This window comes from Ceratotherium simum, chromosome 38 (genome assembly GCF_057802395.1).
Source record: "Ceratotherium simum simum isolate JZ-2026a chromosome 38, ASM5780239v1, whole genome shotgun sequence".
In the NCBI taxonomy this organism is placed as follows: domain Eukaryota; kingdom Metazoa; phylum Chordata; class Mammalia; order Perissodactyla; family Rhinocerotidae; genus Ceratotherium; species Ceratotherium simum.
Genome location: NC_141937.1, coordinates 8,404,585 through 8,423,308, shown reverse-complemented (window position 1 = coordinate 8,423,308; position 18,724 = coordinate 8,404,585). Strand labels below are relative to the sequence as shown.

Here is an 18,724-nt window from a genome sequence, read left to right as displayed (position 1 = left end):
CATTGTTCCGTGTCCGTGAAGGAGGGCGCAGCACCTGCCTGGAGAGACTGGGCGGAGGTCAAGTGATGGTGTTCGCAGATCATGCAGCGAAAGTGTGGGGCGTAGAGTCACTCAACAAATGTTCCCCTTATTCTTCTTAAAAGCTTTTAAGGGTTAGGTAAGATAATGCTGTTCTTTTTAAATGAAAGCTTTTGTAAAGGTGATACTGACTTGGCACTAAAGGGGTATGCTGTGTGTTTGTTTCCTTTTCCCAGCTGGGTGTTAGGTTTTGCTGAGCCGGACGTGCCACCCTGACATTTGACCCCAGCATCTTCAAAGCAGAGCCTTTTCTCCTGTGTCAGCCGCATTGGCCTGGTGAAGATGCTAGTAGGATAGCGGCTTCGTGAGCATCGTGAACCAGCCAGCTGAGTGCCCAGAAATTAGGAAGGCAGACCTTCCCCTGTAGGTAGGGCTCTGAGGCATGGGCACTGGGTCTGGGAAGGTTTTCTGGGATGTTGGTGACGGCCGACTAGGGGACTGAGCATTAAGGTTTGAATTCTATGCTGAGGGCTGGGTTGACTTTAAAGGCAGTTGAATTCAGACATCCATATAATTAATCCAACCCTTCCTTATGCTTATGAGGAATGAAGGATGAGAACATTTAGATGATTACTCTGATTTAAATAAAGATTGTTATGGAGCAGGGTTTAGGGTTGAAATACTGGCCTGCATCCTGGTATCATGCAGTTGATCTGAGCAGAAATGCCACCGGTGTCACAGAGGAAGGACAGGCCGGTCCTTTGTGGTAGCTGTATGTTGTGCCGGAGCGCTTGCTGATTTACTAAGAATTCCACACTTGGCATTTCAGTGAAACCTCTTTAGGAAGAGTGTGTCCTGTCCTTTTCCCCTTGCTACGCTGCCAGAAGTTCCAGATTCATCAGGCCTCTGTTCTGGTGGCAGCTGGTGGCCACATGGTGCAGGCTTGGGTTGGCCTGAAGTGGCTGGCCTGTCCTGCGAGAGCCCAGAAGGCAGCTGGTGTGTGCATGTGCGTGTGTGTGTGTGTCCCCGTGGCCTGAGCACCCCTGGCCTGTCCTGAGAGATCCCAGGAGGCAGCTGGTGTGTGTGTGTGCACAGGCATGTGTGTGTGCGTGTGTGTCCCGAGCCCCTGGTCTTTGTCTTGAACTCCCTCAGCCCTGTGGAGATGGCCCAAGACAAGGCCTGCCCCCTGCCTCCCTCTCTCCTCTCCAGTTCCTTGCCAGTGTCATGTGACATTCCTTTAGGCGGCCCCAAGCCAACTTACCTTTTTTTGTAAACTTAATTTTTAAGCCGTCTGAATCCTTCTGTTGATCCAGATGAAAGCCTTAGATCATAGTGTCTCGAAAGCTCTGCTTTCCTGGTCTCGATTTTCCTGACAGTGACCTTGCAGGGGCTCAGTCGCGTAGACAAGGAAGTTGGGGCTCAGAGAGATTAAGCATGTCCCACACAGCTGGTCAGACCGGTGTGGGGTTCAGGGCCCGGTCTGGGGGTTCTTTCCACCGTTGCCATGGTGGCTTCCCGAGTGAAGCTCGCCTCTCTTTTACATTATCTCTGTCAGTCACTCCTGACGCTGGTTTTAAAGCATCATTGGGCCCCCATGCCCACGCCCTGGCGCCTTGGGCTCTGGTGCTGACTTAACAGCCTTGCTTCCAGCCGGATACCTCTCTAGCCAACTGGCTTCCTGCTCCCAGACCCTGTGTAACTACCAGGGAAAACCAAAGACTGATGTTTGGCACATCCTTGTTTTTTTTTTTGCAGGCCCTGTGTCTTGATCCACAGCTTTGTGGGTTTGCTAGAATAGGAAGTGAAGTACTTCCTATATGAGCTCTGGCTGTGCCGTGTCAGGCTCATGTGCTGCCCAGTCTTCATATCAGGGTGGGGATTTATGTGCCACATCAGATTTTTCTCTTCTAGTGTCAGCAGCAGAAAGTTGTTGACAACAGTGGCTACATTATGCTTTGGACATTCTGCTGCAAATGTCCGTTTGGGAAACCCTGCCTCTTTCTATGCCCTCCTTTCTCCCTGTCCCTCTCAACCCCCTTCTTAGTTTAGGAGACTGTTCCAGACTTTTGAAGGTTAGTGGGCTGAGTGTGTGAGCTGAGAAACTATCTGATAATGATAAGGGGCAGTAGTGAGCCAAATGATTTCCTGAATGTTCTGTTGGAGGACTTGGATGCAGGCCAAATGCAGGAAAATCTTTTTGGATGTTCACGTTGGAAAGACTTTGCATTCCCCTTATCCCCAAAGTTTTGCTGCTCTCTCTAGATTCAGAAAAACATTCCTGTAGCCAGTGACCGTCTTTGTGAATTTAGCTCGTATATCACCAACTGGGTTTTTTTTTTTTTTTTAAAAGAAACCAAATTATAGATTCACACATGCTTATTAATTACATTACTGGTTCCATTGTACCTCTACCCTGCTTTATATACCGATAATTGTAGGCCAGTAATAAAATGTTTAATAGCCACATGACCATTACCATAACCCCAGGACTCAGGGAGTGAGGGAACGAAGGTGTATTTCGAAAGACTGTGGCTCTGTGACAGTCCACGAGGAAGGGACAGAATGAGAGTTCTTGGAGCTGTTTTGTGTTGGAGGGAAGGAACTCAGCTTTCTAAGATTTTTTTCTTTAGGGGTTGGGCATACCATACATTTTATCATTGAATTTTATAGACTTTATTCTAGATGTTAGCTGTTTTAAGAATGAAAGCACCCCAAATTATATTTTGCAAGGTATTGCAGTTTTGTAGGTATTCAGTGATGACACATGAAAACTTGAGAGGTGTCACAGTAAGACATCAGTGTCAAATAGTTTAAAAATATTGTTTGGTTGTACCCCTCCAGCCTTTTCTTCTGACTTCTCTTTCTTCTGGCCAGACATGGATACTTCATTCAGTGGAGATGGCTCTGTGTTTCTCTTCTCTAAGCTTCCTGAACTCGAGGCAGATTTGCTGCCCCTAGATTGGTTCAGCCCTGACCAGGATGGCTTCTGAACGTGGTGTTTGCTGGAGCAGTGTTGGGAAAGTAGAAACGCCTTCCTGTCTCTGCGTTGGTTGACAGTATGCCACTTGTGTGCTTCCTTCTCATTGGGAATCTACCATCACCTTTGAGGATATTATGAAACTTAAACCGAGTGAGGTTAAAATGGGACCTCTGTGCCGCTGAACAGCCGCAGACTGACTGCAGTAGTAGTATAAAATGGTTTCAGCAGAGGCCATGGGATTGTAGTCGGGGGCAGACAGTCTTAAGCTTTCTTTAACTAAGAGAACGACCCAGCCTGTGTGCTCAGCTTGCACAGTGAAATTAATTGCCTGTGTCCAGGGCATATTGCAGTCACAGAATTCACCTTAAAATCAAAGATCTCTTAAAGTCATTTGCCTTGGGTGTGACTTCTCCTCTGCCCCATTCCCTGCTGGCTCTGATTGTTTGATTGTGGGATGGTCCCCAGTTACTGATGGCACTTACTATGGGACTGTTAGTGGGGTTTTCGGAGGGCGGCTCTGTGGTAAGCTAAGGAGTCATTTTAAAGGAGAGTGAAGCTGAGATGAGGAGAACGGGATAGATGTGTTCCTTCTTAGTGGAATCCTCGACCAGCTTGGGTACAAAAGTGAGGCGAGTGCAGCCAGGGGGAAGGAGAGGGCTCGGAATTGATCCTCCTTCGGAAACCAGTCTGGTGAGGGAAGAGAGGCTGTGGTAGGCGCTGCCTTTGGTGTTTGGCAATTCACGCGGTGCAAAACAGAAAGCAGAACTGGACAGAGGGTACAGAGCAGCAGAAGTTTAAAACTTGGGGAAGAAGTTGAGCTGGGAAGAGTAGATGATTGTTGATCAGCGTGACGCGGGGTAGCCCAGATCTTCAGAGAGTTCGCCGCTTCTCAGGGGCCATTGTCAGATGGACTCACTCTGGAAATCTTTATGCCAACCTCGAATCTGTGATTCTAGTGGCATTTATTGTGACAAGATTTAAACTCTAAAGTTTGGTGGAATGGTTTGCCAGGTTCAGTGTTGTACCTCAAACTAAATATTTCCTGAAAAGGTAAAAAAACTTAAAAACATTGGTTCTATGCGAGGCAGTTGAAGCATTTGCCCTTGGGGCTCAGGCGGACCTGGGCGTACTCCAGGCCTTGTCATTTCATAACCGTGTGATGCTGGGCAGGGCCCTTGACCTTTCTGGGCCTTGGAATCTTTGACCTTTCAGCTGAGGAACTTGGGAGAGTGGAATAATGGCGTCCAGTGCTGGGGTGGCTTTGCCCCGTGGATGTCGGCACCTGTGGTGACAGTTGTGCTGTGATGTGTTCTTAGTCCCCTGGCCCGCTTTCCTCCTCCACCCATCAGTCAATATTGATTCTGTGCCTGCCAGTCGTCGTTCTGGGAAGGAGGGCGTTCCTGTCCAGAGTAGCTGTAGTTGGAGACACCTAAGGAGATCTAGCCCCGAGTGTGGGAACTACCAGAAGAGCTGGCGTCAAGCTGTGGATGCAGGGGGGACAAGCCCCCGCGCGCGGTCCGGGGGACTTAACTCGTGTTCGTGTATATCTAGAGTTGTCAGGTTGGCTTTGAAATGAACTTGGATTTTTTGAGAGCGGGAGAGGGACATTTTGCACTCTGGAAAATGAGGTAGAATGGCAAGAATTTTGCTTGCATTTGCTAATTTTCAAAGCCAGGATTCTTGCACAGATGGTTTTGTGTCCAGAAGAGCAGTTCTAACCGGGCTTAGCCTGCCTCCTTCGAGGATATTAACTGAATTTCGCAAGGCTGGGACAGTGGGCAGGGCTTCTGGGTGATGTTTCCCATCGACCAGCAGCTGCTGCTTTGGACCTTTGTGGTTTTCCCTGCCCCACCTCCCTGCATCCTGTTGTTTCCCTCAGATGAGCTGGAGTATGGCATAGAGCCATAGTGACTTTTAGAAGACGTGGAGTGTTAGAGTTTCAAGCAAATGCCCACTGGGTGTACATACTTCTCCTGCTGTAGGAGATGCTGGTAGAGCACATATATTTAGAAACATTTTTGTGTATGTGTATGAGTGAGGACTACGTTTCCACACAGCTTGCAAATATTTTCTTCCAGAGGTTTTGTTTCTTGCTAAAAAATTTTAAATTTTGATATTACAGCTTAGTTTTCTCTTTGATCTAATCTGTTGGTCTCATTTTTTTCCTATCAGTTTTTTTTTTCTCAAGTCTTTACTGGTATAAGCTCAAACAGCTTGGTCTTGAATGTAGACTTTTTTGTGAATCTCAGCCAAATGGTCTTACTTGGCTGTGAAATAAGTCATACTGTTGGGTTTCCTAGTTTTTGCTGTACATGTTCACTTCAGGTAGAGAATTTTCTAGTGGACAAACTTGGACAAAAGTTTATTATTCCTCGAAGATATCATTAAATTTTATTGCGTCTGTAGTACTTTTATTGCTTCTGAAACCATTCTCTGGTTCTAGAATATGATCATGGTGCTTTTAAACTTCAGCATAAATTTAAAGAATGGTTTCAGCCTAGGCCATTCTGGTGGTTTGGCCTTTCATGTGGCAAAGAGTCTAGAATCATCTAGTTTCAAACACATGATTTTTTTAAAAAGCGCTTTCAGATATTTATATGACTTTCAAGTTTATTGTGAAATAGTCTTTAAAAAATATTTCCTGCTCGTGGAAGCATATCTAAATGACAGTTTAACTAGAGTGCATACCGAAATACATAATAGTTTTTGAAGTATGCTCCAGGAGTTTTCACATAGATTGTTTCAACTGAATGATTATTCCTGAGCTCCTAATGATACAGGGCGCCAGGCATGTTCATCTGGTTTAAAGCAGACATACGTCTGTTGGAATCAGAATGTGTTAAGTGCTGATGGCCTGCAGATGCCTGGGTGGTGTAGTTTAGAGACATGCCGTGGCCATTCTTTCATTTTTAAGTGATATGACTAAGGGCTCTTCACCCAAGTGCTGTAGGTTGGGTATGTGAGGGGCATGGAAGGCACCAGCCTGAAGGGAGCTGCCCTGTGGTACGTGGTTAGATCAGCCCCCTGAAAAAAGCCAGCACTCAAGTTCTGTCAGAGGATCCTCCCTACTCCCATCACCACTGATCATTTTGAGAAATCTTGACAAAGCAAATATGAAATGCAAATAGAGAAAAGAAATAACATCAAATAGAGCAACATTTTTCTTTTTAGAGACCCTGATTTCCAGATAATCAGGACAACATCCCCCGTTTTACTCTTTTTCATCTCTTTTCTGCTCTCCAAACACACACTCTTTTCATTTACCTTATTTAAATATCACCTTTGCAAAAACGGTGGATTTCTGTTTTTAAGCAAGGCATAGCATTGTAGGTCCTATGCGGATTTCTTTAGTTCTTTAGAGTTGATTCCTCCTGGTTGACTCATTCTAAAATGATACCTTTATGTACCTCTCTCGTATACTTAGGATTGTGAAACACTTTAATGATGCCACTGCCAAGGTTTTAAATTTGATGTTTAGTATCCTGGAAAAACTTAGTCATGGCTCCTGAATAAGACATTAGTGTTATTCCTTAATTAACCATAATTAATAGAAAAGTTTTACTTATACTTTGCAAATAAAAACACTTGATATTTTATTTGTTTGTTTGTTTTTTTTGTGAGGAAGATCAGCCCTGAGCTAACATCAATGCCAATCCTCCTCTTTTTGCTGAGGAACACCGGCCGTGAGCTAACATCTATTGCCAATCCTCCTCCTTTTTTTCCCCTTTTCTCCCCAAAGCCCCAGTAGATAGTTGTATGTCATAGTTGCACATCCTTCTAGTTGCTGTATGTGGGACGTTGCCTCAGCATGGCTGGACAAGCGGTGCGTCAGTGCCCGCCCAGGATCCGAACCCGGGCCGCCAGTAGCGGAGTGCACACACTTAACTGCTAAGCCACGGGGCCAGCCCCACACTTAATATTTTAAAGAAAGATGCATAGTGTCTTCAAATGGCCTTCCTTTGCGTCAAGTACGAAATCAAAACTGCTTCCTTTAATCTGCAAGGCCCCTGTGTGGCCAGGTGTCCCCAGCGCCTTGCCCTCACTTGCCGCTGCTCTCCTCGTCCACCTCGCTCCCACATCGCCCTCCTTTCCTTCCCACCAGTGTGCTGAGTTCATTCCAGCCTCAGGACCTCCCAGTGGCTAGTCTGTGTGCTGGAATATTCTTCCCACCATATCGCCCTCTAGGTTGCCCCTTTTTGTCATTCAAGTCCCAGGGCAAAGATCAGCTCAGAAGACTTCCCAGTCTAAGTAGCTATTTGGTTGTTTCCTATGACATTATGCTATTTTGTTTTTGTCAGAGCTCACAGATACTAGTAGGTGGAATTATTTTGTGAATTTGTTTACCTGTTTCTTTTCTGTCCTCCCCTGGAATATACACTCCAGGAGGCCGGGGACTTCTTGTCTCTTTTGATCATTGCTGTACTTGTTGGTGCCTCTACTGATGACTTTCTCATGCCTGGTAATACTCGGGTTATTTTCTTGTGCCTGACTTAAGTTAGGAGACAACTCTGAGGTGTCACTGACCGAGAAGCTGAGTTCACTGTAACTGCTTTCGAGCCTGGTGACACCCCAAGCTGGGCGCTCGCCAAGCACACTGGCCTGTTTTTCAGGTTTCTAGCAGTTCAGTGGCTGTAAGAACTTCCAGGGGACGCCAACCTGCCTGAATGCTGACGTGTGTTTGTGTCCCTTGGCTTGTTAGCAGGTGAATCTGATCGGTCCCAGACCTAGGTTCAGGAGAATGCTGCGCTCCTTGCCTGCCAACAGCCCCGTTGTTGGGGTTCCTCCATTGCTGGACAGGGCAGTGGGGAGACTGCTTCTAGCAGGGAGAAGTGTGTTGCCTGGGTTTTGTGCCAAGTCATTGCCCTGCTGTCCTGCTGCCTGGTGGACGGGGAGCTCTGGGATGTGGACTGCTGCTTCCATGAGGGAGTGCTTTCTGTCATCAGGGTGGTGGTCTCAGGGCCTAGCGACCTCGAGGTCTCACCCCCAGGCCCTCCACAACTCCTGGGTAGGCCGAGCCTAAGCAATTCTGATTTAGTCTATCTCCCTTCCTTTCATCAGTGCTGTGGCATGAATACAGTACCTTTGCATTTTGCAGGGGACTTTTTAGTTGGTTTCCTCGTTCCTTGTCTCCACCCTGGGTGAGGACATTATGCCCCTTTTACAAAGTGGACAAAACACTGTCTCTGGGAAGAGTGGAGAACTGAGAATAATTGTTTTGACAAAACTGACAAACCATTGTTTTGTCCCAAGGATGCAGACTGGTTCATTAACAATTACCCACTGATGCAGTGGGTCCACCTAAAGTCAATTTTGTCTGATTTTAAATCAGATCATTGCCCCATTACACAACTTCACCTTATCAGTTCAGATCTGAACTCTAGCTGTAAAAGGTAAAACCAGAAGTAGAACTGTCTTTCATGCCATAACTAGTTTTTAAGTAAAATAAAGTTAAAAACAGTCCTGTGGCTTTTCAGCATTCCACTGTGATTGGAGAGGTTACTATCTTACATTCAACATGATTCTGGAGCAGTTACTTCTCTGAGTTGATGTTCTTAAATTAATGGTAGAGTTTTAAGTATTTTGATGATCCTAGAGTCCTGAGGCGGCTTCAGAGTGGGTTGAACCAGAGCGAGATGGTATTTAGTGGTTTCTGCCCTGGCTTCTGTTCAACTTCACATAGTTTGACTTGAGTATTTTTGGCTAATGAAAGTGGGTCTTCTAGGCTGTGGTCATCTTAAGCAAATGTGGCTTGAATGTAAAACTAGAGAGAAGTTGAATTATTGGCAGATCAGTGACAGTGACAAATTATTTTTCTTCCTTTCTAGTTACACGTGGGAAGCTGTTGATACCAAAAATAACGTGCTTTATAAAATCAGCATCTGTGGAAATGTGGGTATCACCGAGTGTGGGCCGTCAAGTGCTGTTTGTATGCACGACTTGAAGAAAAACAGCTATCATTCCGTGGGTGAGTAAAACTGCCCTTAAATTACTGAATGAACAGAATGATCCCAAGTTTGCAGAAGGACTCTATGTATATATAGCTATCTACACGATTATATATGCTTATAATATATAATATACATTTTATGTTTTATAAGTTAAAAGTGGTAACAATTTAAATGTCCACTGTGAGGTTAAATTAGGTTACTTCCATCTAGTGGATACAATATGGTTGATCATTTTGAAGAATTATGCACCTGTGTATTTATTGCTAGAGAAGGATGTTTCCCATATAGCTCTGCCTTCTCATGTTTTTCTTAAACCCTGTCTTTACTCTTCTCCCTCCTTGACCACTTTTCCTCTAGTGCCCAGCCCCCTTCCCTTCCTTGTATCTTTCTGCTTCTTCTGTGGTGGTTTGATTCTTAGGCAGTCTGTATCACTTTAGGTCAGAGATGGTCGTTGGTGTTAGGCTTACAGTAAAATTAAATGGCCCTAAATAGCCAATCCCAGAGAAAAAAGTGCAGACCTTTCTTTCCTAAGGCTCATTTCATTTCCCCAAATGCCTTCCCTTTGGGTCGCGATCCCATTCCTCTGGTGAGGATGACGAGTCCAAGTGGACTGACCGCTCTACTAGGTTACATGGAGTGGGAGAGGGGCAAGGGAGAGACGTAGGGCAGATGTAAAAGCAGCCGGCGTCGTCCTGGGATTTGGTGTTGCGAATATCTGTGGTGACCTTTGACTAGGACACTTTGAATGGTGAGGTCTGATGGTGAGGGACAGTCATGAAACAGAGACAGCACGTGACAGGGGACGGTGTGGTAGCGAGAAGCGGATACTAGGGAGGTTTTTGGAATTGGGAGAGGCCGGCTTACTGTGGTAGCTCCGTCTGTCATTTCAAATGGAAATTCCTAAACGCAGTGAAAAGGGCTTTTTAGAAAGTAATGTTTAGAGTAGGAGAGTAAAGTTCGTGATGTCTGCCGGTTGAGGCCCAACTCCTGTTTGGTTTTCCCCTCTCCCAACATGGAGACTGTCTAGACTGAAAACACTGGTGACAGGGATTTGAGGCCCAGGATAGAGATGTGAGAAGGACCAGGTGGTTCTGAACTCTTGGGTCAGACAAGTTTTATTATTTTGTGATATCCTTAAAAAACTTGCAAATGACATTGCCTGTTTCCTGGTTTCCATCTTTTGATGAATCATGGAGAGAGGCCGCACGTGGGCCTTCTAGCCAGCGTGACTCAGGTTTGCAGAAAGAGGAAAAGTAGTTTTCTCTTGACTTTGTTATAATACTTGACTGTAGTATTTTTGGCTAATGAAAGTGTGTCTTCTAGTTTGTGGTAGTTTAATGTAACACAGGCAGACACCAGGTGCAGACAAGTTACTAGGAGGATGATTTGTGGGCTGGGCATGGCTGGACAGAATTTGAGAATGACCAAGTTAGGTAGGCTCTGAAAGCCAGGCAGGAGAGTTATTTTCCGAGGTAGGTAGTAGATCTATTGTAGATTCTTTGTGATGGTAAACGGGGCGGTGATGTGATAACATGCTTTATCTTTAGAAAGTGTCTTTAGAAAGCTGGGCCTTTTAGAAAGCTGGATGAAATAGGAGAGGTTGGTTAAAGGGGAGAGGCCAAAGGTAACTAGTGACTTAAAAGCTGAGTTATGTTAAGTTGACGGTGATATAAACCAGCAGTTTCCGATCTCATTTGACTCCCAGACACACGGCAGATGCTTCTCCCGGGGCCTCACACTCCCAAAGGGAGAGAATGGGGCCATTGATGTGCACTTGCAGCACCAGCAGGTGCTGCCCTGTCCTTCAGCTCAAGAGCAAAATATGTGAGTGAGAGTGACGTTAGTGTTCGCACAGAGATAATCGCGAATCAGACCTAATCTGGCTAATTTGTTATACAGTATTTCTATTGTATAATTTATTATCATAAATCTAGTTTTATAACTAAATAACAACTAAATTTGTCGTGCACTTATGTGCCAGGCGTTATGTTTTGAAGTAAAATGTCTCATTGAATTCATTCAGCAACTTTTTGAGGTAGGTGATTTCATTTCCTTCGTTTTATAAACGGAGAAACCCAAGCACGGAATGGATAAGCCGTTTGCCAGAGGTGGTACGGTTGTGGGTTTGGATGCTGGCAGGCCAGCTCCAGAGCCTGTGAGCTGATTCCAGGCTGTGTTGTCCTGTGAGTCACAGGGTCATATCAGATGGTTGTAGAGCTAAGATGGCAAGTCTGAACTCCTGGCTCCGAAAGGACAACTGAGAAACTAATTATGAACGTGCTAGAAAGGAAAAATGTGAATTTTGAAAACAGCTACAAAATCTGGAGCTCCCCATAGATCACAGGAAGAGAAGAGCTAGTACAGCAGTAGATCCAAATATATATGAAAACTTAACGTATAACCAAAAATTGGGTACAATTAAGCTCTTTGTCTGTTAGGAAACAGCGTTAGACTTCTCCTTCAAAGTAATTTTAGTTAAAAGTAAAAAGACAATAGAACATGGGGAAAAAACCTAGTAAAATAGAAATATAATCTAGAGGAGGTAAGAGCTTCTCTTAATAAATGATAAGAAAGACAACCCAGGAAAAAAAGGGTGAAGTCTAAGAATGGGCAATTCACAAAAGAAGAAATTTGGATGGTCAATACCACTTCATTAGTAAGCCAGGTGTGAATGCGAATCAAAGCAGTAATGAAATCTCATTTTTCCTCAAATTGTCAGAGGTTTAAATGGTTGAATCATAGAGTGCTGGCAAGGAGCCTAGAAACGGGCACGTTCACATATTGCTATGGGAAGATGGTTGTCTGTAACCCTTTTGGGAAGATAATTGTTGATGTGAGTTTCATACTGCCCATAAGGGCAGCTTTTGTCCTTAGAAATGAATATTAAGACTTCAACTTTGGTTTAAACAATATTACATTATTTTTGATTTAAAAAATCATCCAATCAGTTCTTCCTTAGGCAAATGATATTGTTAGGTATATAAATCTAGCAGACTTCTGCACTCCTTTTTATGGGACCTGTGAACAACATTGGTTCTATCTACAACCTAGTTGAATCATCTATACCACATTTTAAAATGATTTATGCATTTTAGAAGTTTTATTTCCTTTTAAAGTACTTCAGGTGTCTGATCTGACAATTAAAACTTTAAGTAGTAATAATAATTCTTATAAATTTAATAGTTTAAGCTTAGAAATATGATAAACCTGACGTTCTCTTAGATGTTCTAATGCTGTGTCACAGGTCTAAATCAATGGCTCAGTTATAACCTTTGAATTGCAGTTATAACATTAAACATTGCAAGGATGTAAAAATACCGAATATGTTCACGTTCCTCCTAACATCCCAAATGTTAATACTGTGGTTTTAAAGTAATCTTTCTGACAGTTAAAGCTACATATCCACTTCAGGAAGCCTGTTACCAGCCCATTTAACTGATGTAATGTACCCACCAGGGAAGTGTTGATTGAGGTTACTTACCACCAGCGCCTGGGATTCTGACTGCTTCTTATTGGTGGCTTGCGTAGGGTGCAGTGAATCCGATTGTAGCCGTTGTGTCAAGTGACTTCCTTTACTCTGAGGAGCCTGGCTTTTGACTCCAGGCGATATTCGTGTTCTCTGGTTCTTGTGTGCGCTCACAGAAATCTACAGCAGCCATCCAGGTTGATCAGTGGGTTGAATTTTGCATCTCTGACTATTACGATGTGAAAATATCTTTTCCTCTTAAGCCCTGTATTCTTTCATTTTCTTAAAACCGTATAGTTCTACTGGATATTTAAGATGAAATCTGGTTGAGTTTTAGATATAATTCGTGTTTTTGTCTCATTTATGGTGTCTTCTGATAGTCTGGCAATATCTGTGAAATTTTAAAACATATATTCCCATAACCTACTTCTGTAAATCTTGCCAGTAGAGGACTTAGTACCGTATATAGATTTTTGTACAATTTTTTTTGGTAGCATTGTTAATTATGACAGATATGCTGGAACAGCCTAAATGTATGGGTATGGTTCAATAAATTCTAGTATATTTTATTCTGATTTTCTTGGTTAGATGACATCTTAAAAGAAAGATGTATAAATTATATTTTAAAACAGTCAACATTTAATATTCATTTATTTGTTTATAACAAATATTTGAATGAATCAGTCACTGAAACAGACAAAAATCCCTTTTCTCATGGAGCTTGTATCCTAATGAGTGGGAGAGACAAAAACAAACACTGGCTAAATAGTATGTTACAATGTGATGAATGCTGTAAAAAAGAGAAGGAAGGAGAGTCTGGAGTGCTGGGGGGATCTCAGGAGAGTACGTGTTCAGGAATATTAATAGGGTTAAGTGTTGCTGAGAAATTGACATTTAAGCAAAGACTTGGAGCTGAGGGAGTGAGTCACATGGCTCTCTGGGGGAACAGCCAGCACAGGGGACAAGGGGCAGTATCTGAGGGGGTAATCAGTGGTAGCAAGAATAGAAATCTCTTTTTAAAGAGTGTTAATATAAAGAGGAGCAGAAATACGAGGCAAGAGCTGGAGGGAAAAATAGGTAGAGAGGATTCTCTTGTAATTTGGTGAAATAACATGTGCACAGTACGCATTGAAGGACACGATACAATAAAGAAGGGAAAGTGGATAGCGAGTGGGACCGAGACGTGCTGGAGCACGTCTGTGACTAGCACGGAGAGGGCTGTCTGCCTGTCTGGCAGGCTCTGATCGATGTGTTGGGGAGGCCTGGCGGCCGCGCGAGGGGCCCAGAGGCCGCCTGCGGAGTTGGGATGGCCAGGCCGTGCAGCCTCAGCGAGGCCGAGTTGCGAGCTCGGCTGGGCTCGGCCGCGGACGCCGAGGGTTGCAGGCGAGGCCTGGCAGGCCCGGAGCGCGGCCTGGTCTGGCGGGCTCTGGTGAGCGCTGCCTGGCGCGCAGGGTCTGCAGGACCCTGCGCGGCCTGGCCTGGAGAGCGTGGCCGGGTCTGGCGGGTACGGGCGAGCGTGGCCTGGCGGGCCTGGCGCGCAGGGTCTGGAGGACCCGACGCGGCCTGGCCTGGAGAGCGTGGCCGGGTCTGGCGGGTACGGGCGAGCGTGGCCGGGCGGGCCCTCGGGTGCGCAGGGTCGGGAGGACCTGGCGCGGCCTGGGCTGCGGAGCGTGGCTGGGTCTGGCGGGTCCGGGTGAGCGCGGCCTGGTCTGGCGGGCCCGGGCGAGCGCGGCCTGGAGGGCCCGGCCTGGCGAGCGCTGTCTGACGGGCCCAGCGCGTGGTCTGGCGGACCCGGCGCGGTCTGGCGGACCCGGCCTGGAGAGCGCCGTCTGGCGGACCCGCCACGGCCTGGCGGGCCCGGCCAGCGCGGTTTGGTCTGGCGGGCCCAGGCGAGCGCGGCCCGGTCTGGCGGGCTCGGCCTGGAGACCGCGGTCCAGTGGGCCTGTCGCGCGCAGCCTGGCCTGGAGGACCGGGCCTGGAGAGCGCGGCCTGGAGGACCCGGCGCGGTCTAGTCTCGTGGGGTCTCGCCAGTGCGGTCTGGTCTGGTGGGCCCGGGCGAGCTCGGCCTGGTCTGGCGGAGCCGGCCTGGAGAGCGCGGTCTGGAGGACCCGGCACGGTCTGGCGGGCCCTGGCGAGCGCTGCCTGGCGGGCCTGGTACGCAGGGTCTGAAGGACCCGGCGCGGCCTGGCCTGGAGAGGGCGGCCTGGTCTGGCGGACCCGGCCTGGAGAGCGCCGTCTGGTGGGCCCGGCGCGCGGGGTCTGGGTTGGAGGACCCGGCCTGGAGAGCGCGGTCTGGAGGACCTGGCGCGTGCGGCCCGGCGCGCGCCGGAGGACCCGGCGCGATCTGGCGGGCCCGGCGAGCGCGGCCTGGTCTGGCGGGCCCAGCGAGCGCGGCCTGGTCTGGCCGACTCGGCCTGGAGAGCGCGGTCTGGAGGCCCTGGCGCGCGCGGTCTGGCGGGCCTGGCGCGGTCCGGCGGGCCCAGCGCGCGGTCCGGAGGACCCAGCGCGCGGTCCGGCGGGCCCAGCGCGCGGTCTGGCGGACCCAGTGCGGTCTGGCGGACCCGGCCTGGAGAGCGCGGTCTGGAGGACCCGGGGTGGCCGGGCGGGCCTGGGCGAGCGCGGCCTGGTCTGGTGGACCCGGCCTGGAGACCGCGGTCTGGCGGGCCTGGCGCGCGCAGCCTGGTCTGGAGGACCCGGCCTGGAGAGCGCGGCCTGGAGGACCCGGCGCGGTCTGCTCTGGTGGGGCCCCGCCAGGGCGGTCTGGTCTGGCGGACCCGGCCTGGAGAGCGTGGTCTGGCGGGCCCGGCGCGCGGTCTGGAGGACCCGGCGCGGTCTGGCGGGCCCGGCGAGCGCGGCCCAGCCCATTTGGCGCCGTCCTCGGGAGCTGGCCGTGGGCCTGGCGTGCTGGCCGCCGCCCCGCAGTCCTCGCCCGGCTCTCGTCTGGGGAGGACGGCCAGGCTGGCCGGTTGCCGCGGTTGTCTGCCGCGGTTCGCTGCGGCCTCTCCCCGAATGCCCGGGTCGGCAGCCGCTCGCGGCTGCGGGGTGGATCGGGCAGAGGAAGAAGGCGAGGTGGACGGGCGGGCGCGATGCCGATGAGGCCTGGCGCTGAGGGATGCCAGTGCCCCGTGTAGCGGCGGCCAGGGCCTTCCTCGTTTCCTTTGCAGGGCGGGCCTAGCAGTTACGGGGAGCCCCCGGCAGCTCTGGGCACAGGGCCGGAAGGGGCCGCGGTGTGGGGGGACAGGAGACGTGGGGGAGGGTCTTCAAGGTGGGGGGGCCGCGGCCCGGGAGCGCCCCCTTCTGGCCGCAGCGCGCGCCGCTTCCCGCCCGCCCTCCGTGTCTCCTGGAGCGCAGCGCTGCAGGGGCGCAGAGTCCCCGCCCCGTCTCCCGGCCCGGACACACCCGCTGTGGGCGGGGCCAGAGCGCTGTCCGCCGGGCGCTGTCCTTGGTCCCGGAGCCTCGGCAGGGCTTCTGCACCCTCTTGGCCGAGAAAAAGGTTTTCGAACAGACCCCTGGAGTTTGAGGCAGAGAAGGATGATTCCTGCAGACCTGTGCACTTAGGCAGGCAGGAGAAAGAACCGCGTACTGTCAGCCCGGTGCTGTGGGCGCAGCTCTGAAACCTGTTACCTCATCCCCATTGGCATCTTAATTCCCACCTCTCTCCACTTTTTTCTTTTTTTTCTGTTTTTTTGTTTTAAAGATTTCAGGTGTTTGTATCAAATTGGACCAGTTATAATTCTGAGTTCATGATATGCACTCATCACTAATCCATGGGCTAACCTTTTTCTTTTTGTTTTTTAATTAGTCGTTTTGGATAATGTAATGAACACCATCTCTAACAAAATCTAGGAACCTGACAGTAACTACTATCTGTGTGTTCCCCCATCCCTCTGTCTCTCTTCATTGGAAGTGATCATTAGCCCACATCCTGTATTTAAATTTTCTCCCTCTGTCTCTGTTTCTGTCTTAAAAGTCTGTGTGTGTATGCGATGTTTTTTAACAGAAAATGTATATCACGCTATGTGTAAGTTTTTGGGACGTAAGTGGTAACAGCAATATTATACTGCTAAAAGTCAACCGAATTGTTATCTTTCGCTGTGGTTTATTTCTTCTAACTCATAATATCATGGGGATCTGTCAAAGTTAACTGATTCCCTCTTCTGTTGCTGGGCGTTGGGGTTGTATCCAGGTTTTTCTAGTGTGAAGAACACGACATGTTCACATTCTTTCACATGTTTTTTGTTATATGTATATGTGCAAGGTTTTCTGTATGTAAGAGTTGGATAGCTAGGTCATAGGGTACGTGAATGTTCAATTTTAGGATGTGTGCCATGCTGACTTCGGTAGTGGTTGTACCAGTTCACGCTCCACCAGCAACACAGGAGAGCTCTGGACCATCTCTCCTCCAACACTTGGTATTTAATTTTTGTCAATGGAGTGGCTGTAATTGGTGTGTCATGTGGTTTTGATTTGCAATTCCTTGATTACCAGTGATGTTGAACATCTTTTCATATCTTTATCGACATATGTCTTCTATTTGTCAAATCGTGTCTTGTCCATTTTATATTGGGTTGTCTATTGCATGTGACCTTTCTCTCTAGAAGCTTTAGAATTTTCTTTTTGCCTTTGATATTAAAATTCACCACAACGTGACTAGGTGTGGGTTTCTCCTTCTCTCTCCTTTTTGTGTGCTCTCTGTCAGAGGTCATTTATTTTCATTTATTTCCTAGAATTATAAAAAAAATTTTTTTTGTTTTTTTGTGTGAGTGTGTATATTCTTGATGCCAGTTCTTTGCCAGCTCTGTGTATCTCCAGGTTTATAACTTGTTTCTGTTTTCCTTAAGGTATTTTTTGATGACTGTAAACTTTTAAATTTAGTAAATGAAATTTATTGGGTTTCTTTTGTAGTTAATGCTTTTGAGTCTTAAGAAATATTTTCCCACATTAAGATCTAAAAGATAATTATATTTTCTACTAAGAGTTTTGAAGTTGGTTTTTGATGTTTACGTCTTTAATCTGTTTAGAGTTGATTTTTGTATACAGTGGTAGGTAGGGATCCAATTTTATCTTTTTTCCGTATGGATTGCCATTTTGTTTTCAGTTCCATTTATCAAACAGTCTCTTGTTTGTCCACTGATCTGATACATTACCTCTGTCATACTTCAAAGTTTGATTCACACGAATGTCCCTTGGTCTGTATTCTAGTCTGTCAGTTTTTCTGTTGGTATGCCAACTACCATCATGTTGATACTGTATAAACTTTTGTTCTGGATTATTACAATATCTTAGGCAAACTGAGACGTGATCACCTACTTTTGGGCCATTGTAAAAATTTTGATTTCATAGCGTGTGTGATATTTCAGCAGCCAAGTTGTATATTCTGATTTATTTTTTGAAGATTTCCCTGGTGCAAGATGCATGGGGAAAGGGATGGTGAGGGACGAGACAAGAGTGGAGGCAAGGGGACCAATTAGGAGGCTATTGCCAGAGTACAGGTGAGAGATGATAGTGGTTTTAGTAGTAACGGAGATGGGGAGATGTGGACGGATTTGAGATGGAGGTTGAACCAAGAGAACTTTCTGATGTATTGAATGTAGTAGATGAGAGAAAGATGGGACTCTGTAATGTGTTTGAGGCTTGACCAGCTAGGCAGATGAGGATGCCATTCCTGAGATGGAGAATTCTGGGGAAGGGACAGTTTGTAAGTTTATAAGCTTTCAGATGAATTATAGCACCACTTTTAATTTGCTTATGCTTGGAAATAGCTTTACGATTATGAATGTTCTATAGCTTGTTTATGCTTTTTCCTCTCCAAATAGGTGACTCTGGTTTGAAAAACGCAACCAGATCTCTTCTGGAATTCAACACAACGGCGAGCTGTGAGCCGAAAAGCACGAATCACCACTTCCAGAGTAGCATCACCTTCCTATGTGGGAAGACCTTGGTGAGTCCACACAGAGTCACTTTATCATCTTTTCTTTTGTTAACAATTTTTGCCCCTTGGGCATTCTTGCTGTAAGTGGTATTCCAGGAAGAACAACTGAGCAGAATTAAAAACACAAACAAGCAGAAACCCAACCAAATCACCATTGGCATTAAGAATCAATAAGTAAACAAATCCTAAGCCTATAGTTATAACGCTAAGTGGAACTTGACCAACATCCTATGTAAAACTACAATTCAAGGTGATTAGTGTGTTTCAACTCAGAGCACTGTTTAATGTTTATGTTGCAGGCATAACTTTTTTTCTTTCTAAAACCTCTTCTCCCAGCATTTTATTTTGATAGTTTTTAGAGCAATGTGTTTATTTTTTAA

General features: G+C 47.1%; 1 protein-coding gene across 1 annotated transcript in view; it reads left to right on the top strand.

The window, feature by feature from the left end:
* Window positions 1-18,724, top strand: part of IGF2R (insulin like growth factor 2 receptor) — a 117,392-nt gene that overhangs the window by 12,067 nt on the left and 86,601 nt on the right. The window contains exons 2-3 of the mRNA XM_087425066.1: window positions 8,824-8,963; window positions 18,229-18,353. Coding sequence (XP_087281192.1) covers window positions 8,824-8,963; window positions 18,229-18,353 — 265 coding nt within the window. The remainder of the gene's footprint in view (window positions 1-8,823; window positions 8,964-18,228; window positions 18,354-18,724) is intronic.